The 25,152-nt window shown below is 40.1% G+C and overlaps 1 protein-coding gene across 3 annotated transcripts in view; it reads left to right on the forward strand.

Annotated features, from left to right (window-relative positions):
• LOC124055589 (interleukin-1 receptor accessory protein-like 1) overlaps positions 1-25,152 on the forward strand; it is a 258,111-nt gene that overhangs the window by 132,322 nt on the left and 100,637 nt on the right. For all 3 annotated transcript variants that reach the window (XM_046382514.1, XM_046382513.1, XM_046382515.1), the window contains exons 5-6: positions 10,482-10,668; positions 14,011-14,164. In XM_046382514.1, the coding sequence (XP_046238470.1) occupies positions 10,482-10,668; positions 14,011-14,164 (341 nt within the window). The remainder of the gene's footprint in view (positions 1-10,481; positions 10,669-14,010; positions 14,165-25,152) is intronic.

A 25,152-nucleotide genomic window follows, 5' to 3' on the forward strand; every position in this document is an offset into this window, starting at 1 on the left:
AGATCTGTGAGCATTAGGAACACATGATGAGGGACCACCACATTCTGTATGGTACAGGAGTTGAAGGGAGCAGATGAAGAGGTGCTGTGTGTCAAATGCAGGTGTCTCAGATGTTATACCTCGAGGTGCTCTGGAGCAAGAACATCTGCAGTGGCCTAGTGCATCACTAGTGCACACAAGACAAACAAATGCAAATACATACACACACATTGCATCCGGGTACTTGGAGGATACCATTAGGTTCCCAGCACTGCTGCAAGTGTCTCTGAAAGCCTATTAACATCAAAAAGTTGTTCATTTCTGTTATTTTATACCTTGCTGACAGCACAGGCAGTCAAGTAAGAGCTGATCACATCATGACAGGAAAAAGGAAAAACAAGGAGTAGGTGTTTGGAAATGGTTCATCTGTGATTTTTCTGAACATTCCCATCAACTGTAATCAGGACAATCATTATGTGTGCAAATGATTTAAAAAATAATAATAATAAAATTAAAAGGTAAGTAAACATTAAAATGGTAAAGTGTGCTGAAGGGGACTGAGTATTATTTTATAATCCAGTTCAACCAAGTGTCAGAGCAGAGCCACAGCTCACCTGACATTCACCTCGATCTTCAGAAGTTCAGTCAGCGCCAGCTCTCTGCAGAGTTTAAATTCCACTCTGCCTGATCTCTCCATCCACCCTCCCATCATACTGTCACTTTTCCTCCTCTGTTTTGCCTTTTATGCTCAAACACAACATAAATTAGCAAGGCAAAAGCGATTCGACGCGTGACGTTTCGGCTTTGATACGATCACATGCATGAATTTCGGGGATTGCTTATCACTGTCACTTTAATCAACTTTTCTGACCGTGGAGACAAGAAAATCTGTGTGCTGCATAACTGGTAAGTGTGGGGTTTTTTTGTCGTTGTGGATTTCACAGTTTTCCAATCTTTACGTCGGGTTAATGTTGCTCCACTAGCTGTGTAGAATCTTTAACCGTTCACTCATGGACTGTCCAACAAACAGCTTTTAAATATACATGTAAAGATACATTTCCCTTCCATGAGAAAGACCTATGCATTTGCCACACACACCCACACACACATACTCAACAGTTCTGGATATCCAAATGCCTAAACAGACATACCCACAGCACATCGATCACAGTGGAAATGCAGGGATCACAGTATCAGATTAAGGACAGATGTTGCAGCACAGGAAGGATCCCGTTTCTTGGCAGGTGGCTAATGTTTCACCTTTGACCCTGTCCACCCCGGCACGCTGCCGCCATTCCAGGCTTATTAATGGGTTTCCTGCATGTCCTGCAATTCCTGGGTTGTCACCAGCAAAGGACACTGGGAGGGGACGATAACGAAGACGTGAGTGTGTATCTGTGTGTCTTTTTGCTTATTTAAGCCTGGATCGCTGCCTTGTGTGCACCTCACCTGGCACCTGCGCACACACAAGTGCGCAGAGACCTCGCTCAAGGAACACACACTCCCACACCACAAAGCGCCCCCCTGCCGTCCTAGACCGCGGCCATGTCAACTGTGTTAGTATTCGTGGGCAGGAGTGGCTGGTGATCTCTCAGGGAAGTGACAGTCAGAATGGGCTGTCTGGAACACTCTGTCATTCAGCCTGAGTCAGGGCCTGTCCAATTGATCCAGCCCAGCTGTCAGAGCCAATGAGAGACGCCAGACTAAGGAGCAGCAGGGACGGTTTGTGCTGCCATGGGTTATAGATGATGTATAATATAAGGATGGTGTTTGTGTTATAAGCTACCTGGCAGGAGACAATCAGTTAGCTGTGGCTCTGTAGAATAGCTTTGGAGAGAAGGGCTATAACAGTGGTGCGCTGATGGATGTTTATTAATGGAGTTGTGCAGTGCCTAAGCACATATCAATGAGGTTTTGATGTCACAGTGAAGGAAAAAATCCAGTCATGCTACCAAATAAAGAAATATCCTGCCTTCAACACCTGGAATCATGCAATTTACCTTATTTTGCTGTTCAAAAGTATAAGAAATAGTAAGCTATTGAATGTAGAGGAAATGCCATTTCCTTGGTACTTTGGTATTGTGATATCAAATTACAGACAACCACAGCAAGCATACAGTGAAAGTCAGATCACAATTGCCATGATGACAAATGTATTTAGCTTTTGCTTGTCTTGGTGGGTTTAAAAAAACAGATAGAAATGTCAGCATGTTAATAGTTAATTCTTTGCACAAACACCACTGTTCACAGCTGAGGCTAATGGAGATAATATTAGTTGGTCATAAATCAAATGATTGGACAAACTGAAATTTTGACCTGCAGTAATGCTATGGATGAGAAGTCATGGAATCACCAGCAGAGTGAGATATTTTAGCGGATAAATGACAACTTTGGGCTCTTGCTGGCATTTAAAATTCAATCAAGAAAGATATATAAAGAGATTGGCTTTTTTGTTCTTTTTGTTACTGGGGACTAAACACATTGTGATGATAATTCATCAAATATTTGTTGAAGTATTTAGTCTGGATCAAAGCTTTGAACCACCTAACCCACTTTGCCATCCTAATGTGCCTAATGTCCCGCAAAGGTACCACGATGTGTTTCATGTAACTGACGGCAGCAGTTTGTTTGGAGAGAATATATAACATTAACATGAGCTGCAATGGTCATAATGGCAAAAAAAGAAGCTAGTGCAGCACAGAGACACCTCAGCAAAGACTGATGGGAGAGTGCCCTTCACATTACTACTTTAAGAGGTTTTGAGAGAGTTGGTGTCGAACTTTTGGCAGCAGTTATTCACAGTACCCAGGTGGGGTTTTAGATAATTGTGATATGGATTCTCTAAGCTTCATCCACCAGCCAGGGGTTATTGATGATGTTCCCCTATATTCACTCTTCTTTACACCTGTATAGAGAGACTGCTCTGTCGACACAGTGTTTGGACAGCCTTTTAGTTGGCACTATGCAGCGTAGTAGAGGCTGTTTTCCAGCAGCCATTGTCTGATGATGTATGGGCTGCTGTTTGGGCTTAGTCCACCTTTCACACTACGCTTTATTCAGCCATATGATGTAGCGGTGTGAGCTTGGCCAGATATTCACTCTCGGACGTCTGATGTTACAGTGGCGGTGTCAAACAAGAGGGTACACAGGGAACCATTTTGGGGGGCCAGGTGCTGGATAGCAACAGACCCGTCTATCACTTGAATTATTTCAACATGCTATTAATTTGTTCACACTTTAATCCAAAGTATTTTTCTTTATTGCCGATCCCTTTTAAACTCCTTCGTTGTGGAAATATAACAGCAAAAGTTCAGAAGCTTGAAAGCAGAGTGCAGGCGAATGTTTTTCCATGCGTGCGTTATTGTGTATCAGTGTCATCAGCACATGAACTGCAATACTGCTAATAGGAGCAGCAAATAAAGCCTAGAATAATAAGAAAATAATATAAATAATATGGTGAATGCTTAGCTATATTTTGCCATAGATGTAGTTAATGGGTTGGATTGATATTCATTTGAAAACATAATTTTGCCTGCATCTATTCAGAGATGTCTGCATTAATGCTCAAAACATTTGCACTAATGCATTCAACTGCAGTCATTTCATAATCCAGTCTTTGACACTTTTCCCATAATGTGTGCCTTTACAGCAAAAAAGCATATTTACAGTGTTTATCATGAATCACACTACCAAAACTGCAATCTCCATGGGGTGCTGAGAAATTCCCTGTATAATTCTGGCCGCAGTGTATTTAATACTTCATATTGTAACATTAGAATTCACACATGGTCACCTGTGAAGCCTTTGCTCAAACTGCTCATTCCACTTAACCTGGATAGTTCAGCATATGAATGAATCTATAACTGCAAATATTTCATATGCATTTAGCATATTATGGAGGACGCAGTTACGCTTATTGACTTGTACTGTCAGTGTGAGGAAAACAAAACGATGACTTATTCAAAATTCTGAAAGACTTCATTTCCAAACAGGTCACTTGCAGTTTGTCCCAGTGACAAATATGATGCATATGAATGTTGCAAAATTAGTTTTAAAACCAAACACACGTGCTTGAGTACCCCAATAAACAATTTAATATTTGAGATATCTCATGATAGAAAAGGAGATATGATAGTTTCATGAACCAAATCATTTCTGTTTTCTCACTGGCCCTACATTTGCTCATTTTGATGTACTTTGGGTACTCTTTGGAGAAACTGTAATCTAAGTTTAATCCACCGTGGGCCTGCATTACAGCCAATTTTGTTGCATGCCCTTCATGCTCCCACTGATTGGACATTTGTCCCATACTTGATTCAGTTTGATTAAGCCGAGCTCAAATGCTCCTGGCTTCTCTAAGCAAATGGGGGAGAAGGTTGGCTGTGGAGATTTTATTCTGGGAGAGCTCTTGACTCAGATTAGTCGTCGCAATCTGCATGACTAACCAGGGCAACTGAGCAAAATGTCATACATAACCAATTTTTATTTATTCATTTTCAGCATCTCTTGTTAATGTATGGAGGGTTTGTATTCAGTTTAAGTTTTTTCAGTATAGTTTTTTTTTAATATACTATGGACTACAAAACAACATCCAGGTTAAATATTTCCACATCCAACTAAGGGATTTTGTTCAGCGCTGACTCCTCGTATATCCAGCCTCTTGGCTCCTGAGCGGACAAAATCATCAAACAAGGTGCCAAACCGTTGCTATCTGATAGCAGGGACACTGACCTTCTCTTCCTCATACCTGATGGTGGTTTTTATCTGCTAGACATATGTCAGAAATACCATTCCCCAAGCACAATCACTTTGGCAGCACAGCCAACTTGTCCTCCCCCACCCTTCCCTGCCTCCCTTCCCTCCCCTGTGGACTGTGAACGGCTCAGCTCCAAGCAGACATCTGCAATACTGCAGCTATCAGTCAAGCCGTGATATAGAAAAGAACTCAAAGCTTGCCTGAATCCTCAGGGTAAGAGTGGGATGGGAAAGTGGCTGGGTCGTGTAACAAAAACTTCATTATGATTTGATAAAACTGAAAGAGCTCATTTGAGTTGAAGTGAGTGACTGTATGTTGTAAAGAATTTGCTGCAAACTGTGATTATTCAGCAAAAATACAGATAAACTACCATTCACAATCCACTACGCATCGCCCTTTAAAATGGCTCTCGTATTTTTTGTATCAATATAGTAAATTATGATCTGAAAACAGTGAGAACCTGGAGAATCTGCATCTTGCCTCAGCTTTACTGGGCTTTATAGTGAGCTTCAATTCATAACTTGGTGGTCTCACTCTTCTCAGCTAGTTGTTTTTGGCCACAGCAGGATGCTGGTTTCAACAAAAAACCTCTAAAAAAGTAGCTCAAACGTTGTTTTCTTTCATGTTGTAAATTATAATAACCAGCTAGCTGGTGAACATACAATCAGAAATGACCTGTTTTTGCTTGTGAATATGTGTGAACTGATGGGACCTCAAGAATGCTGTGCAAGTCACAGAGGCTAAGCCAGCTGTTGACTGATTTGCCCAACACTACTTGAGAAAAACGATACAAGCTAGTTGAAGGCAACACTTCTGACTTACATCTCCTGAAGAGATTTAGAAGAACTGCGAGTGGTTTACATTTTTTCACCTCTGTGGTCCATATCCTCAGTGAAAGAGCCAATTCCAGCAGCAGCACTACTGGTATGAGATGGTTTATGATATGCACAGCTGTATGGCTTTTCATACTTGACACTCAGATAACATAGGGACCAATGAATAAGGTCTTGACTGAGTTAGGAGAGAATACAATGGAGACAAATTGTTTACGCTTGTTATGACGGTTGCTAGCATAACGATGAGTTCAGGGTGTCGTGAAATGGAAAATGAGTTTCCCGAAGGCATCGAGTAGGAAATGACTGACTAATGCGTTTGCACACTAGAAGTGCTGCTGTCAGTTCGAGACACACAACTCAAGGGAAGGCTTGGAGGAATTCTCAGACTTGTTGGAAAATAAGTTCTTCGGTTAATGTAGGTTTTGGGAATGAGATGATTGCTTTTGCCGCGGTGCATGCACTGCATTTTTGCCTCCTAACCATCTGCATGAAAAAATACATGCCGACATGAAAAACAATGTGTGAATATATGTGTGTGAATTTCTGTGAAGTCTGTTCTTTCTTTGTTGTCTGTCTTAGAGAGTACATATGGCACAATGCAGAGGTACTGCTTGTCTGTCTTTATTTAGTGGTTGTAGGCACATGCTCGTATGGGTTTAGACAGGTGCAAGCATGTGTTTTTCACAGCATGGCAAAGGTAAATTATCCGTGTACTACAAGACCAAGAGAGAAAAAGCAGGTGGAGGCAGGGACAGAGACAAACCACAAACAGAGAGAGACAGAGAGAGAGGGACGAGGTGGATGGATTATAATTGAGGCAGGAGTCGATTGTTCCAGTATGGCAGACAAGTGCCACACTCTTAGACAGAGGCTAAGTAGGAGCAAGTTGGCCCACAGTCAGATTTGGGGAGCCACGGTGCTTAATCATCCCGGGCTTGGTGCAAGAGTTGACAGGTGAGTTATGATCAGACGCTACAGGTGGGAGCCCCAGTCTTCCCACTGCTCACTGTGACCTTCGCTCTGACCATAAATAATGCAGGGAACATAAAACACTGATTTAGGATAACGGTGCCGACCTTATCTCAGTCTGGGTTAATCTTGGCTTGGTGCAGACAGGGAAGGTAGTACAAGACTTCTGGGGGGTGATGTAATGCTTGTACACTGTAGGTTTACATCTGAGTCCAGTGTTAGTCTCAAGTTCAGAATCTGGGCCACTGAACTGAACCCTTAGACTTTTCTCATTTTTGTGCCAGTTTGGACTTGGACCTGTCTTGGTCTCAGCCATTATTTCATGCTAACTAGACTTTTTCCTGCCCGACTTAAGTCATCGCACCTCCACTAATGCCAGGCTGCCTCAACCACTGAATATGTGCTCTTTCAAGAAAGATCTTGATGCCAGTGGCAATATGATGGATGGCATGAGTCAGGCTTTGTATAATTTCAGAAAAAAAAACACCAATATCCTGAAAATAATACTAGTAGATAATAAAGTATTTCATTCAGTATTCATCATGTGAATGGAAGCATTCAATTGCACTCCTTTCTATCCAGATGATTTTCATTATTTTGAAAGCATTGCTTTGAGTATGAACTAATGTCATATATTATGGTCTTCATTTGGGACTGGTACATTTGATCACAATGTTCATAAAGACAAGTATAAATGTCTTCCAGTGATAATGTTAGGGCGCCTTACCTTCCCTGATGCTCACTTTAACCTGGCCTTGAACCTCTACAATTCATTTTAAAGTAGGCGCATAACTACAACGGTGTGTATTGTGAGCAAATACACAAATATTTATCCATTTACCTCTGTGCTGCTCAGGGTCAGCACAGAAGTAAGAATAATTTGCTGTTCTGTAAATGCTGCATCCCTTTTGAGATGGAGAAGTTGGGATGTGGTCAGTCTGCTCAAAATAGGCAGGTATAGGTTTCATTCCTAAGCCGCATTCTGAATATATTATGAGTAGTTTCTCTGTGTTGGTAACAAACAGTGAGGAAGCCACTTCGAACACAGCCCAAATTATTTTAATGCATCTGTTTAACACAGAATGGTTCATATTTCATGTCATCTGTATTAAGATAAAGCTCAGTCAACCCCATGCTAATAATGTCTAGCACAGGTCCAAAAGCCATATTAAATCCCTAATGAGTTAATATCTTTGGTGACTTTATTTCACTGCCCTGTTGGACTGCTGCTGTGACATTATCCAGAGGTAACCTTAAGTCAACCTTTGGACCTCCCACCTTGTGATCTGTCCCTTACACTGAGACAATTCTACATTATTGTTAGCTGAAAGTAAGCTGTAATGAGCAATTAGCAATTATTTCATCATCCAATTTTCGATTAGAGAGGAGTTATTTTAATTAAGAGATTCATTAAGTTAGTTCATTAATTTCCCCCCAGGTGCCATGGATTCTCAGGAGAATTTCAAATCAATTTCAATGCCTATTATTTAATATCAGAGTGAATGGTTGCTGAGTTAAAGGGCAGGTTCCATCTGGTTTCATTCTGTGGTGGGGTAGATTCATTGACAGTCAATAAAATAAAAGACAAATCATATTAGATTGTGGATGGTTTTGCTTAGGGGAGCTATAATTCTGAAAGTAGCGATGGCTGCATACATCAATCTTTAAATTAACCGGCAAATTTAACCAATACTAAATCCTTTGAGCACCTTACAGCAACTAGAAACTGCTGTTTTTACACAGTATGTCAGTCATAATCTTTTCACTAGGCTGCTTAACTCCTAACTGACCATTACACATATTTTCAATGCATTTGCCGCATATTGCAGCTCAAGTCCTCCGCCTGCCCTCCAGCTGTATGCAGTAGCTGTCAGCCTGGCAGTTCTTTCAGTTGATGTATGCAGGATGCTATCTATCATTGCCACGACATTGCATATCCCCTTCAGTTTGACACGTCTGACAGACACTCTCGCCCATTAATGCCACGGTATCACCTAGCTTGTTATCACTGTATCTGCAGTACGCAGAGGCTTCCACGAGTGTTGAATGCTCAGTGTGTAGAAAATAGTCAAGTCTCTGCTGCGTGCAGGAGGAGGGTAATTTTCCTGCTTATTTCTTTGGAAAGGCTTCATGAATATTATACCTGCTGAGTGGATAGTCAAAAGATCACCTGGCTCCTCGGGCTCAAAAGGCATCGTGATGGATGTGAAACGTTGGAAAGACATCATAGGACAAAGTGTTGGCTCGCACCATCGATCACTCATGCAGAGCGGATGACACAATTCTCTCTCTCTCTCTCTCTCTCTCGCTCTCTCGCTGTTTTCCAGTGGGCGAGTTTATCAGTGCTGCCCAGAATATTTAACAGGGAAGAGAGAGCACCCGTGGGATCTCATTTGCACAGGTGTCCATCTGGTAGAAGTTGTCTGGGATAATCTCCACATCATGTCACATTTGCATCTGGGCTTCAGGAAAACGGCACACTCACTCACTGTAAGCGCAGTGCGCTGCACTGGCCAGTTCAAGGGCCGAGGGATTGTTTGCCTGCACTGTAGCGAAGACCAGTGTGTGTCGTGTTAATCCAAGAGGCAGTTAATGCTGCGCAATTATGTAAGGATTTAACATGTTTGTAATTGTTTGTTGGTTCAGCTCAATTTGTGTAACCAGCTTTAGTTGGAAAATTAGCAATGAGATTTTCCTAAACACTGCCAATTTGTTTGGTCTTTAAACCAGGAGGGATTTGTTGCAGTCAGGCCGCCGTACTTGTCAATTGTGACAGTCTTATTAGCCAGTTTGGGCAAAGAAAATGTGCTCTTATTGAATTCATTGATCATCAAGGACCTTTGCTTCTGTTTCCCTCCTTCAAATAGCACAACTTTCACAGTGAATCAATGTGTTCATTGATTCCCATGTTCTGTTAAGAATTACTCAAGCAGCAGATCCAATCTCAAAATCGCTGTCCCCTTAATACCTAGCAGTAAATGCTTAGCAGTTGTATCCTTTCCTCTCCTTTGGCTGTGGAGCATCGCTTTCTTGAGAAGAAGTATATCTGATCAGGATCCCTACGAGGTTCTGTGTGTGCACACGAGATGGCTCAACCCAAACTGGTTTACTGTTGACAAGACAAGCATTCAGAGCAGCACAAATCCACTGAAGATGTACCGCAATACCAAGCAGAAAAATGTGGATGAACATTCACCAGTATGTGTGAGACAGACAGACATGTAGTCTCCAAGCAGTCCAACTAATCTTGCATGCATTTTACCCCTCCCGCCCCCCACCCCACCCACATCTCCCTTGCATTATAAATTCTCTTCTTTATGTGTACGACCTGAGCATTTACAGCATATCAATTGTAGCAAGTAATTTTCTGCTAGCTCGAACTGTATCTGCTCAACACATGAAAACAAAAGGCTCAATCAATCTTCAAGTGCTGTTAACATTCTGAGCTGTTGCTCTATATTACTACCCATGTCCCTGTCTCTTATGTACACAATAGTCCAATGCATATGTATATATACACACACACACACACACACACACACATTTTTTTAGTTTTCTATTAGAGGTTTTGAGAACTAAGCTCATAATGCATTACTGGTATTCATGTGTGAATGGATGAATGGATTTGTAAGAACCTGACATTGTCCACATTTAGGGTAGATTATGATTCATTATTCAGCATTAAAGCAAAGTCTTCACATTCAAAAATGACAAAATGTGGATATTATTAATTTTTTTTCCATCTCCTGCTGCTGCATTAAGCTCACATAGAATCTAATGAATGAGCCTTGTGGAAGTTTTGAATTTATGTGAAGCCAGAGATGGACTGCTGGCTGCTTTTCTCTGCTGCATCTGGCAAGACTTTAGTATGGCACAAACTCATTTATTTCTCCAACTGATTCATTAACTTTGTTTTTTTTTTTTTTTTTTTTTTTTTGCAGGAACTCCACATACTGCATGAAGGTGTCCATGTCACTCACTGTGGCAGAGAATGACACAGACCTCTGCTACAACTCCAAAATGAGGTTCTTTGAGAAGGCAGAACTAAGCAAAAGCAAAGACATCACCTGCCAGGGTATTGAGGATTATATCCAGCCGGGAGTGGAGCCTGAGATTGTGTGGTACAAGGTAAGATACCCTTTTTATTCGCCGTTTAACACAAATAATTGTCACTGATTCAATTTCTTTTTAAATAAAGAGGTGCATACACAAAAGGTTTTGTCAGCTGGATGAAACCTGGACAAAAGCGGAATCTTTCAATTAAAATTAAAAAGCTACCTCACAGGGAGTCTTTTTATTTATTTGAAGAGTAACCTCCATAAGGTCAGCTATATTCAGATCTAATTATCTTCAAACACTATCTCCTTTCTGGCTTGTGGATGTTGAACAATCAACAACATAAATATGTCACAGACAAAAATAAATCAATTTCGAATTCAAATTTTCTCATCTTCCTCACAGAGAGTTGTGATGTCCACAGTAACTGACCCACTCAGACCTCCCACGTCTGACAGACCACTTTAGCAGAGGTGTTAGCTGAAGCGGGAGGACTCATACATCAAATGTGAAAGTGTGATGTGTGAGGTGGCGGCAATACATCTTCAGTTTCCCACTGAATCAAATTAAAATAGGAGATAACGACTGTGGGCTCCACGCCTTCCAGATATCGGCTCATCCTTTGTCAGTAGGTGCTGATTGAATTCTCAGAAGCCTGTCTTGGGCCACAGTTTGAAACCAAACCCACAGTGCCCCAGTTTCCTTCGCCTCAGGTGTTCTTCTCAGAATCTGAAGGGCCTTGGTTGTTTCTAAAGTTCTAAGTCCATACTCCTACATGGTAGTATGCTGTAGAAATACAGAATAAGACTCCTCAATCCATGTTAAACCTTATTGCTGTGTATTATGTGATGTCCACTGGGTCAGCTTTTTAGCCTGACTGATGTTTTAATCTACACTAAACACTAAATGTAGAAATTATGACGTACAAGATGTCACCATGAAAATACAGAACATTGCAACATTGAACAATATACAATTTACTTTGCTTTTATCTTACATTTTCTGGTATCTGCCAAAGCTATCCAAAAGCTCTTCAAAATGTCAAAAAAGTATTTCAAGAGAACATATATATACATCTTCAGTTTGTATATACATATATATATATATATATATAATTAAATCAGATCTCTTGGAGAGGGTCCATATTTGCACTATAAGACCGCTTTACTGTTTGGACTGTGATGTAGTTAAAAAAAAAGAAGTAGGAAAGAAAAAAAACAGTATATTAGAATCTTGATACTTCCATGTTGAGGAGGACGTTCCTCCACAGGGAAATACTGAAACATGAATGAACCAGCTGACAGAACCAACTGGTCGACTCTCAAATCCAAACATGCCCTGCAGGAAAATCCTACAGCGAAACTAGTTTTTGCTCTCACACAGGTTCTCCACAACTCTGCTCTTTGTCCACACAGATATGACTTGTCTTGTTCCGGACACACATTCATCTTTCTCTTCCATTCTGGCTTTTACAGAGATGAGTTGTTTACTCCTTGTAATTGCTAACTAACATTAGCTTGCTAACATGCGACCCATTTAGAGTGTAAAGTAAGCACAGGGCCGAATCATCCGACATGACACATGCATGGTTTTTAACAAGCTGGAAATTAGGTTTCACTACAAAAGCATATTATAGCACAAAATACAAAATGTTTTGCCAAAAGAACAAATAGGTTTCAATTATCATTATCAGATGCTTCACTTCATATATCTATCAGATGTGCGTGTGCATGATTACTACTACAGTAACTGTGACACACTTTTCTCCATATGGGCTTATGAATAAACCAAACAAACTCATGTTTAATATGCATTAGGACACTTGTGACTGTTGTTTTTGGATATTATCTAACAATTACAGGTTTATCTAAACAATAACAGGTTTATTGATACAGCATCTTTCAAGAGCACACATGGCGAAGCACTTCACCAAAAAAAAAAAAAAAAATCTTGAACTGGATTGTGAATTTGATGGGAAGCCAGTGTAAAAACATTAGCATTCTGCATCCTGAACCAGTGATCACAGACAAGTTACAAATGTGTAATCATCTTCATCTCAGCCGTGGACACAGTGGGCTTAAGTTTAATGTTTCTCAACTGTTAGAAACAGCTGGGAAACAAATTATTTACATGCTGGCAAAGACTCAAAGCCTTGCCCTTAGAAACAGACAGATTATGAAGGGTGGGTTCAGGCACTGATCATGAACTTGTGCCTGGGTTGGCTTTCACTTGTATGACAGGTTCATTTAAAAGAGCACATGCTGTCGTTCATCCACGACAAAGAATATATCGGAGCAGACAATTTAGACCTTTTGGGAGCAACTTTATCCAGGACCGATAAGCTGTGCTCAAAAAATGATTGTATTTTGGAATCAAGAACGCTGCTTGAGTGTTATGAAAAGCAGCAGCAAGCTTCAAAGAGATGGCCTAATGAGAGTAATGTGTGAAATGTGAGAGCTAGCAACTCAAATTCAGAGACAAGTCAAATAAAACACGGTTATGATGCGAGATAAAAAGCTCCTCAGAAAAACACATTCAGTGATTTTAATAAAACTTCATTAATGACTGAATTCATGTAAGAAAGGTCAACAAACAAGGTCTGATCAAGGTGGACAGTAAATTAAAATACTGTCCAAGGGATTTGTGTGTTTGTAAAGAGAGAGACGCATATGGAGCAAACACAGGGTGCTTTACAGTACTGAACACTGTGAACAAACTAATGCATTTTGTTTTGCAAATATGAGACAAATACACGACACATAACTAACACATCAGGCTTAAGAAACAAGTACTGCATGTCTTACAAGTGTAAAAAAATTAACCCTACAAAGACCAAAGAGTATCATGTGACTTTTGGCACAATCTTTCTGTTGTGCTTTCGTGCTCAGGTTTTTCTCACTATGTTCTGTTAGGATATTTAGCATATTTTCACAGAACATCAGCAGCAATAATGAGGCCAGGACTAATTGCTGCTGTAATTTTCACTGTGGAACTGCCTTGTGACGCTTTAAGTTGATATTTCTAGAAGAAAAAAGTAACGGTTTAGATTCCCAGTATGTGGAAGGTGGGTGAAACCAGTCCTCGCCAACCAACAAGAAAAACAGCCTCTGAACATGGCAGCAAGCCCTCCGATCAGTGTTCAAATGAATATTTCCTTGTTCGACTAATTTCTGAAATCTGGCAGCATTTGGTAAAGTTTTACGTTGATACAAGGTCATAACTGTGTGGGAAACTGCTGCAGTTCTTTACGACAGGATATTTAGTGACAAAGGCCTCTCTGTGGATTCAGTATGAAAAGACAAAATATAAAGTCTCTTCTCTGTTGGTGATGATAAGAAGTATGCAAGTTAAAGCGTGTTTCCTGCTGATTCTGTATCCCCCTGGTGTGTCTTTCTGTCTGTTTTTTAAATGAAGGAATGCAAGCCAAAGCAGTGGAGACAAACCATAGAAAGGAGGAGGGACACCCTGTCCATCAAGGAAGTGCGGGAGGATGACATTGGGAATTACACCTGCGAATTACAGTTTGGGAACTTTGTGGTACGGAGGACGACCGAGCTGTCTGTCACAGGTAAAGACAAATTCTGCATTTCCTCAGTGCTGCAGGTGCTTTGACTGCAGAATCATCTCTGCTTAATTTCGCTGAGATGTTTAAACACTGACATTTACTAATAGAGGGGAGGAAAAAAAAACCTTGAGTTGCTGCAGCATTTACAGCTTTAAAAGGGAGTGTCAGTAAGTGTACACTGAACGCCTCAATGCAAATACATTTATATTTAATGCATTTGGAAACAAAAGTGTTTCCACAAAAGAGTATTGTGTTGCTTGTGCCTTTTGACTGGTTTCTACAGATTACGTCTCTTGCACTGTGAGATGACCAAAGAATTACGGCTTCATGTTGTTGTTTTTGTTAAAAAAAATTATGCTTTTTTTTTGTTGTTTTTTTTTAAAGTGATTCCTGCGCCTTTTGCCAAAGCATCCCAGTCAATAATGTCGCCGTCTCTGTGACTTCTGGGCCACTTTAATTGCTAAGTAGAGGAATTCACACAGAGCCTCTTCAGCACTTTTTCTCAAGGCTGTTCAAATATTTAAGCTTAAACTTAAAGCGGGTGACAGATTGCCTGCCACTGACGCCGTCACAGCCACAGTTGTGGACAGGGAGAACCCAAAATGTCCAACTTAATTAAACAGCACCTCTTTTCTTTGTGTTATGTGATGGTGTTAGTTTAGCTGTTAGTGTTGTTTCTGGCCATTATGTTCAGGTTTTTCGAAGTTTCCTGCACCAAGCTACCAACCAGGGCCAATTTAAAGTTGAGCCTGTGAATCTCGTCCATCTTATAACATTAACTTAAAAGTGGAGCTGACGTTCTTTTATGTAAAAGTGCCCCTGTGCTTCAGACAATTTAACAGCTCGGTTCACGTTTCCTATAGTGGCTGAGGTCTGGAAGAATGCGATTAAATAAGCGTAGGACAATACAGCCTGAGACAAAAGAGGGAGAAGTGAAGAGGTGTTAGATGGATAGATGGGCCGTTACATCTCGGTGCAGCAGCCATCATGCGTTGTGGGTGTGAGGGTCAAGCAAAGTGTTTACCATTAACTGCTACCTGATAGCCCTTTTAAAGACAGAAAGACAGACTCGGTGAAGGCCAAGCTAAGTCATAAATCATTTTCTCACCATCCTCAAAATGTCATCCTGGTGGAGCAGTCCTAATCTCTCTATCTACTTCGGAGACATTCAGCATTTCAAAACACGCGGCAAAAGATGATTGATGATTGGTGATGGCAGTAGAAGCGACATTTATAAATTTTTATTTATTTTTTTTTTTTTTTAGAAATAAATATACTCCTCCAGTTGTGTCTGTGTAGGTTGTCTCCCACATTCTGCCTGCCTTTAGGTGTGAATGTGCCTCTTTTTACCCTTTTCATACACTGACAACCTGTTCAGGATTTCCCCAGCCTCCCTCCTTATGCATGCCTGGATAGGCTCCAGCCCTCACAACCTTTATATAGAAAACGGATGGGCGGATTTAAGTTTGTTTGTTAATTTGAATTATGATGAAGTGGTCTGTATTTATGGAAAAAAAGGAAGTCATTACTTTTGTGTAGCAGAATTTCAGTCCCGTAATTCCCTTTTAGCTTTGTAAAGAAAATGTCACTTGAAAAGAATGAAATGTAGGAGTGGATTAGATTAGATGCAAATAAATAGTTTCTCCCAAAAGTGGCCTTTATTGTAAGCTACAAGATGCCTCCAGGTAACAAAAAAAAAAGTGTAATGCAAGTTCTCTTTGTTCTTTCTGCACTTGGAGTGCTTTTTATCTTTGGACAGCAATGTCAGCACTTGCTCTCGGTAGTTTTCCTTTTTAGGCACAATTGTTTCCCTCTGAGTTTTGGATGTATTTGTTTATTTTCTGTTTTCGATTGAAGAAGTTTGGAGTTTCTGTTTGCTGTGTTTCCTTTTTACCGCCGTGATGGCTGCACTGATCACGCTAACTACCCAGTTCTTTTGATCTGTTGTCTATTCCTGTCTGCCTCCGCCGCCACCACAATGGTATTCATGAAATGTGCCACATCCTGTATGGGCGGCGAGTTTGTTTTTTTTTTTTTATATTTTAGACCAGCAAATGTAGAAGCTTTCATGAACTGAATCACTCTGTTGTCAGAAACACCTTCATGTTCTCATCATCATCAATTCTCCTCAAGACCTTGGCCTTCTGCATGATTTTGACATAGCCACTGATTTCATATTGAATATGTGTCCTCCTCTAGTTGTAATACTATACTTTAGTATACTGTGCAAAGCATTTTGATTTTGTCTAATTTTCACAATTGATCATGATTTTATGGTTCAGCTGTTTGGGAAATTATCAGCCATTTATCCCCATAATGTGGAAGACCACAACTGAAGGATTAAACACACAACATCACAATAAAGCTAAAAAAAAATTGCTCTGCCCACTAAGACAGAACATTTTCAGATGTCAGCCATTACCTGGCGTTTACTACTATAATAATTAATCTTTCTGTGGGAACTTAACAACCCCTGAATGGGGTCTTTCAGAAACATGAGCATTTGTGTTTCCACTCTGTTTTAGACTTTAGGATATAAGACATCAAAGTGCAAAAGCAATGACAAAATATGTTATTTTATGAGATGTTTGGTGAGCAAGTACACTAAGCAGTTGTGGGGCAGAAAACAACACATAAGTCATTTACTTCTATATGTATAATTAATAGTTTATATGTTATATATCCTCCATTTTCCCATAAACTTATTCACACTAAGAAATATGTTAGTACAGCATTCAATTTGTTCTCAGTCTGAATGTCCTTCTCTGAGCAAAAGCCTCCTGTCCCGGGACATCTTTGTCCAACAAGCATTGTCTCTTGAATTATTGCTCGTCCTAATCGATATGGGAGCAGAAGTAAAATGCTGTTTTTGTCACTGTCATTCTTGTTGTGATACGAAAGCATTTCTGCTTGCCCAGTTATGATCTGCAGCATTGCTGGCATTCCCTGAAAGCACCTGGAATCACCTTCAGTGTCGCCTCTCGAGTGGTGCAGAAGGTTAGTTCTATTCAAACCTGTCCCCAAAGAAGGTGGAGAGCCTGTGATAATGGCTGCACATTGTGTAAGATCACCTTCCTGCAGTGCAAGAAGAGTTTTACATATTCCATGAGAGACCTGTACTTTCCTTTTTTATGTGTATATATCTGGAATGACTATACATAAACCTTTATGTAATATTATCATCAGCCTCCCACTGATAATTCCATTTTACCATCAAAAGCCCTGTCACTCCCCTCTTTATCAACAGCCTACAGGCCCTCTCACAGCATTGCAATGGGACAAAAGGTCAGATTCCATTTGATTATAATGAGCACCGCTAAAATCATAATGAGCTCCCTTGCTGGGTAATTGGAAGCGACATTCATGTTTAAATGAAATTTGGGGGTTTTATGACTTCTTTGTAAGGTGCACCGTTTGATGTCTTAGATTAAACGCTGCAGAATAAAGGAGCCGTGATGAAATAGATATACAGAGGAGCAGCAACTTTGGTGTGTAAAATAGACTGTCAGTGTAGCTAATGAGTAGGGATTGATGCTGTTAACCTGCTTCTGTTATTTTGACCAACCAGAAAATGAGGTGTGTTTGTTTGGTGGGGGGGGTGTTGTGCCCTCCACCTGAATCTGAATGCATTCACGTGATACTGAGTCAGATCATTTTGAATAGACAGATGCGATGCTCCAGAAGCTCTGTGGCTTAATGTAATTGTAGTTGCAACACTTGTTCCGACAGGCTTTCATTTGAGCACATTCAAAACCAGTATCTCAAGTGAACAATGACTTTTTGCTGGATAGCACTGTTCTATTTCAGTGTCTTGCTTAGTACTGAACATTACCGCACTGCAACCTGACTGGCTGGAAATGAAAGGAGTTATTTTGCTTCCCCAGCTCAAGCAATGCATTTGGATGACGAGAACCGTTCCCTTGATATATGTTTTCTGCTGTGCATTTGTAGGCTAGAGGCTATTTTCTACAAATGTAGACGATAAAGAATGCAAGTTTAGAACATGAATTTTAAGGAGGGGACTCTTTATTGCTTTTAAGATTATGACAAGTTATAAGGACAAACCGAGAAACAAATTCTTTGCTAAATGCAATAAAGAAGAAAAAGTGCCCTGTAAAGACGCTTATAATGAAATCACTGCAGAAAACTGAAGCAACATTTCAGCATGTTTGAGTGAGAAAATGTCATTTTGGTAGACAGGCGTCATCATGATACATTGATCCAAAATTTACATCTGGGATGAACATCTGGATAAGAGAATCGGACACAATGCGTGTTAATACGAGGTGTGAATGTATGCAGAATGCATTGCGTTCGGTATGCGATCAGATCACCCAGATAATCTCGAGCAGTGGTCTGGGTGGCACTGTGATCAGATCTCCCACCTTGCCACCTACCTTGAGAGTATGCCAGTTGTGCTCATCTGATTTGCATACTGCCCAGAAAGTAGATAACAAGAACACATATTAATACACAAGCAAAAGCCGCTAATCAGATGTCATTATGTAGATAATGTATCCACATCATCAGCTGCATAATGAATAGCTGAATGAGCAACTGTGACATCACCCAATGGTATGATGACTATTGTGAAGCCATGAGTTTGGCATTATGGCCATTGAGGTTTTTTTAAACTGGAAATGACCTGATTTGGAATAGAGGGTGGAGCTTTTGAGGATACACACTGAATATGACTGAGAGTTGGAGGACATGTTGCTGCTGTGTGACACCATAAAGCATGTCCTCTTTTATTGTATACTTTACTCTAAATGGGACCATAATTTAGAAAATTCACATCCTGCTATATTGAAGAAAACTTGAAATTAGCAATCAATTCATCGGGAAACTGTTTACTGTGGTAATAAAGTGAGAAATAGGCTCATTTTCTCATAAGCTTGCGTACAGTCAGACTTTTTTTATACTAGTGATGCTGCCTCCTGCTGGCCATCAGAAATATAGTTTTCATCAGTTTTGCTTTGGCTACACTGCAGAAAACTGGAAGTTGCATCCCCTTGTTCTACTGTCTATGATGCAGATACATTATGTTAATATGCAGTGTAAACAGGATCTTTGGGGAAAGTGATGGCAGTGATGCTCAGGCTGTGAGCCAGGCTTACCATGCCGTGTCAGCAAGTGTACACACTGAAATTATCAAAACGCAGTCATGCTGAGTAAGCAGTCTCATCATTTAGAAAGACTACCAGCTTCTCACTATCATAAAGCCCTCTAATATGGGCATCAGAGGCTTTAGGCTAAACGTTTGCTTTCTTTTCTATACTGGTATCATGGTTTTTGTTTTTGTTTTGTTTTGGGGTGTTTTGCATCCTGACCTGGCTTGTCTTGGACTGTCATCACCTATGATATATGCAATCCTGTCACCATGATGAATGCTGCTCAAGCTGAAATGTATTGATTTCTTTTTTGAATTCAGCCTAGTCTATTGTCTATGACTTTAGTTTTGCTGAGTAAAAATAAATGTGGCATTTGTTTTGGTGGTGAGAGGAACATAGACATCTCGTGAACCAGCAGTAGCGATTATAGAGCTCCAGCTTTCCTGTATTAAATCATGTGCAGTGAACACTAAATGTTAATAGGGTCTCTATGTCCTTGTAAATCCTAATAAACTGTTTACCTATTTGGCTTAATATGACACTACTGCAAAGTACAGTATATCTCCTGGCAGCATCATTTGGTGGACATTACCAATTTCCTGTCCCATCCCTGAGTTGACTCATTAGCATATGAAGGAGGCTGGAATATAATTGCTCCTTTAATTGATGGAAGATAATTAATCTGGCCAAGGTGGCTGGTGGGGAAAAAAGAAGATGGAGCACTGAGTGGATTCAGACAGTAATCCTTTTTCTTCTTGTGAATTTGATACACCATGTAATCAGCAGGTGTTTGATGAGGTTTATTAAATCTTCTTTTTTGCTATTTCATTACCTTTTGATATTTTGTCAGTTTATTAGAGAACATACTTATGAATAAATATGAGACTTGTCATTATTCTGAAAGTCTGCTGTGATTTGAATTCATCGTCTCCTGCTGTGGCTGCTGGTGCTTTCGACTCGAGTGAGAATTATTCTTTGAAGCAGGGCATTGTAAACTCACTCGACTTAAATGTCTTCTTTGGTGTTTATGTTGTAGTCATAAGTCGGGTATTTGTAGAAGTTGTCACCAAGACACTTGGTGAATCTCAGTGCTTGTTTCACTTTAATATCAAGAACCTTGGCATTGCACCCTAATGATGTTTTGAAGAACTGTTTGAGTATTTTTGAACCTTCTGACTTTTCCATGGACACTTGGACCAGGCTTGTTTTTATCGCTCATAATGACACATGGAGTAGCATAATTGGAAAAAATGAGAGGAAGGAAAGTATTCAATGACATACAATTCAATGACACTCTTACAATATGTGTAAGAGTGCATGCCTGCCAGACTGTAAAGCTCACACTACAGCCACTATAGCATGTTGAATGAGCAGACCCATCTTAACAGTGTGGATGATGGAGCTGTTATGATTACTTGGCTTTTTAATAGTATTTCCATAATTACATTTGCTAAGTTATTTGCACAAAAACAGCCTCTTGTGACTATAACCACAGTATTTTCCGGCTGATGAAAGGTTACCCAGCTGCATTTTAAATAAAGAAGGCGTATGCTAACCAAAAGGAAAAGTACATGACAAATAGCACCTCTGAAAATAATTACGGTAGCTTTTAAACTATTAAATCTTTTTTATGACCACTTGGGGGTTACAGAAATAACTGAAAAACACAACACTGACATAATATGACCTTTTAAGCTAAAATGATGAACTCATTAGCAGTTGCAGTCTTCCATTAGATTTATTTTGTTCTGTTGTTATTTTCACCAACACCTAAAGAAAATATTTGGGTCTTCAGCTGCTAAAGGCCCCACTGTGTTCACCAGCCAGTAACTGACATAGTATTTGGCGCTGAGCAGAGGATCAAAAATATATATCATGTATATAACCACCAAGTGACAACAGACCAAACTCCATTTGCTGCAAGATGCAGTTCTTTGCTCTGTAAAGAACTATCAAGTAGTGTTTTGTTGAAATGACTTATTATTATTTATATTAAATTATATGAATTGGCACACAATTCATATAATACGTGACATAATATAAGAACACTTCACACAATGCTCCTGTTTTGTTTTTGAAGCAGATCAATTTGAATGATGAGAAATAATAATACACAAATAACACAATGATAAATAATGAACCTGGGTGGCAGAAAAGGAAAAGCAGTGCCCAGATCGATGCAGTTTGCAGTCACCGTGTGAGGAGAAAGCCGTGCTCTGTTATGAAATGCACTTCAAGCTGAGTGAAGATCTCTTAATGGATGGCTTTTTTGATCAATTGGAATGGTTTTCTTTATGTGCCCTGCTGCTTATTTTCTTAAGTTAAGTACTGGATGAGGATACCAGGACAGCATAAGCAGGACATCATGTAAATCCAACTCTGTCTAAGCCTTTCTCTCTTGGAAATCACAGGAACACAAATCTTAAATTGCATTCCTAAATCTCAACCAGATTTTAGATATCTAAAATACCAGATCTAAAATGGCAAGCTATGTTTGCTTTCATGGTCTTAGTGTTTTAAGATTCATGACACCATCTTTTTTTATCACTCTCCTTTTTCTGCCTCAGCCCTTGTCTCGCCATTTGTCACGTCCCACCTCCGCCACACTGGCACACCCCAGCCAAGACCAAATATCAATCAGAGGTGAAAGGCAAACCTGAGGCTTTCCTTTACAGCCAGTAATGGAAGGTCTCAAGCTGGGCTTTGACGTTGGCTTTCTTCTTCTTCTTCTTCTTCTTCCACCAACTAAAATGCAGAGTCAAAATCTTTATTGCAAAAGAGCGTTGCCGTCAATCATTCAGAAATCGATAAGACATTTTGCAACCAGATCTTGAGTGAACAAAAGCCACGGAAGAAGTGGCTGCGACGTAAGTTGCGTTCACTCAAAGCGCTTTATTTAGCCACTCACAGGCTGAAACTGTACTCTGACAGTCACAAGTCTGAGTCTGACAAAATTTTGTTAAAGAGTGAAATCCTTTTTGGTTGACCAGAAACACAACAGAAAGGCATATTGTGTACCAATGCATTTTTGTTATATATGTGTCATTTTACAAACGAAAATGTGTAGGGCTCAAGTTTAAAAACACCAGAATGTTCTTTTCATGTGACCATGGTCTTGATAACCAGATACAAACTGGAGAAAAAAAGAGTACTTTATTTTTCACCAAGGACATTTGTTTCTATGGAACAAATGTGGATATTTTTTTCCCAGGCAGTCTTTTGCTTTTAATAAGCTGTTCTTGACTTGAGACAGTGATAACGAGAATTTTTGCAGAGGACTCTTACCTTCTGCAAAAATATCTAACTAAGAATAATGTAAGAAACAGTGAAACCTCGTACTTTTCTGAGAACTGCTACAGACCACTGCACCTCTTAGAAAGCCTGAGTGGCAGTGAGTGTCATCTTTGAAACAGACTGTTTTAATTCATAAAACATTTTTTTTTCTTTAAATGGCTGGAAAGGCCAGAGGTTATGAACAAATTACTTTCACAGAGGATTCACATGCCAATTGACTCATCCACAGCTATTACCAAGGAAGTTTTGTTTTTTGCTTAACTTCAATTCATTCTTCGCTGTGTGCCGGTGCCGATTCCCCACCGGTGTCCATACTACAACCAGAATTTAATTTGAGTTTATGACATAATTGGGTCTCATTTATGGGCAGAGAATGAACACTCTTCACTGCTGCAGCTGTTATTTGCGATTTCGGGCTGATGAGGCAGGTGTATTTTTAGATAAAATATTTTCTCGTACAGCTTTAGTTTGAAGCGGGCACATCAAGGACGATTGGTGAAATATTGATTTTTCTTTTTACCGTTTGCTGAAATACTAATGACAATATTCTTATGACAATATCATGTCACATCACAGTATTGGCATCTTTTATTTTATATAATAACATAATCTTTGTCTGTAAAATAACATTATGAATGAAAGTTATGAACAGTGCCCAAGATGATAGTAGGTGCTAGAAAATCTGTCCATAATATTTAATATGATGTTGATATTGTGTATGAAGTGTATTTAGACAAAAATGCGGGTTATACAGGATATACCCACTATAACTCACCACGCAGCCATTCCGAGCCATTTAAAGGTTATACTAGAATGTATACTGGAATACTGGTGGGTGAATTATCAGACAAACTTTCACCATATAACTGAGCGCACGACTCATGGTTTGGAAAAAGAGCTACCACTGCTATAGGTTTCCTCTGCTGGAAGTTAACAATAACTTAATGCATTTAGAGAAAATGTACAGCTGACTCAACTGTGGCAAAAAACACTCCTCTCTCTCGGTTTTATAATCTTTGAACAACCAACCAGAACGTGGGGACAAATCATTTTTGCATTACACATATTTATACAATTAAAGTTATTCATCATTTTTCATGTAGACCAACCTTATTAGGTTGACTTCTAACAAGGTCGAAGGGTTGCACATCGACATTAGGGACTGATATTATCTTTGGAGTGAAGTCATGTTAGATAATTCAGGTGTGCATTCCCAGAGGCTGCGTCTCCATGACGGTCAGTGCTGCTGCTCTTTCAGAACCATGGACAGCACCGAGAGAAGGGGAGAGCTGTTTCTACACTCCTCTACCTGACACAGAATCATTCATAAACTCAAAACCTGTTTAGCACTCCGTTAGTGCTTCCTTCTTATTTGAGTACTCTGATTAAACTGTGTGTTATCTGATTTTACAACAGCAGCCCGCAGGCTTGTGTCCACATTGTGTTTTTCTCTCTCGCCACACAAGTGTTTCATCCCAACACTCTCCAGTGCTTTCCTGATAGAGTAAAACACTATACAGACCCAAATTATGCCAATAATAAATAATACAAGTAGTAGTGATAAAATTAAAGCATAGTGCACCTTAAAAGAGCAAGAGTCCACCTTACAGTTACAAAGTGCTTTGCAAGTCTACATATTTACTGAACACATTTAGGCTAAAACACAAAGAGGAGAAAAAAGCTAAAATGTCCTGACTTGATCTCTCAGGGAGGTCATTTCAAAGTTTAGGTGCCCTGATCGCACGTGTACCTTTGTGCAACAGGCTGGACCTTAGAACAACAAAGAACTACACATCCAAGGATCTCAGGGAGCAGGAAGGGACATGGGGCAGTAATAACTTGGGGCAAGGCTTTTTAAGTAATCAATATTATGTTGAATTCTAACAGAAACAGGTGGCCAATGTTGGCCTCACTTAAATCAGGTTGATTCAAATGAGAATGCCTTCACTCCACAGCCTTTGGCTCTAATCTCTAGTTTTTCCATATGTTGCAGTTCTCCCAATCAGTGCTGTAGTTCTCCACTGTGTCCAGCCGTTTGCCATAACTCCCATGTTGTCAGCTTTGCCGCCGTCCTCGCCATGGTGATTTGGCAGGCTGTTTGTTAGGCGTTCCCCTGCCATGACTACCCAACCCGGTGAGTCAACCCGACCCTGTGCTCTGATCAATCCGGCAGCAACAGCAGCAGCAGCGTGTGTACACTTTAGTGCGCACTCAGCATCCCGGTGGGTTTCCACCTGCTGGCACCATCAAAGGAGCAACACACAGGAGATGTGATTGCAGAGCTTTCAGCAGGGGAAGCAGTGGGCGAAACAGGAGAGAATCTCTGAGCATGAAGCATGTACAGAGCACAGTGTTCTCACACTGGAGTGGTTACTTGGTTACTGCGTATCAGTACAGGCTGTAATTTTACTGAAATGTGTCAAACAGCCATCCTTGCATGAAGAGGTGGTTTTAACATGATGATCCGTCTGAGATTAAGAATGCATGTTAGCTTTGGGAAAACTATCACCTTCCATCTGTCTCCCTCTGCATCCTGTGGTCAGCTACAGTGTTTGCGCAGTGCTGTTTGCTCCTCTGAAACAGTGG

This window comes from Scatophagus argus, chromosome 24 (assembly GCF_020382885.2).
Source record: "Scatophagus argus isolate fScaArg1 chromosome 24, fScaArg1.pri, whole genome shotgun sequence".
Taxonomy (NCBI): Eukaryota; Metazoa; Chordata; class Actinopteri; family Scatophagidae; genus Scatophagus; species Scatophagus argus.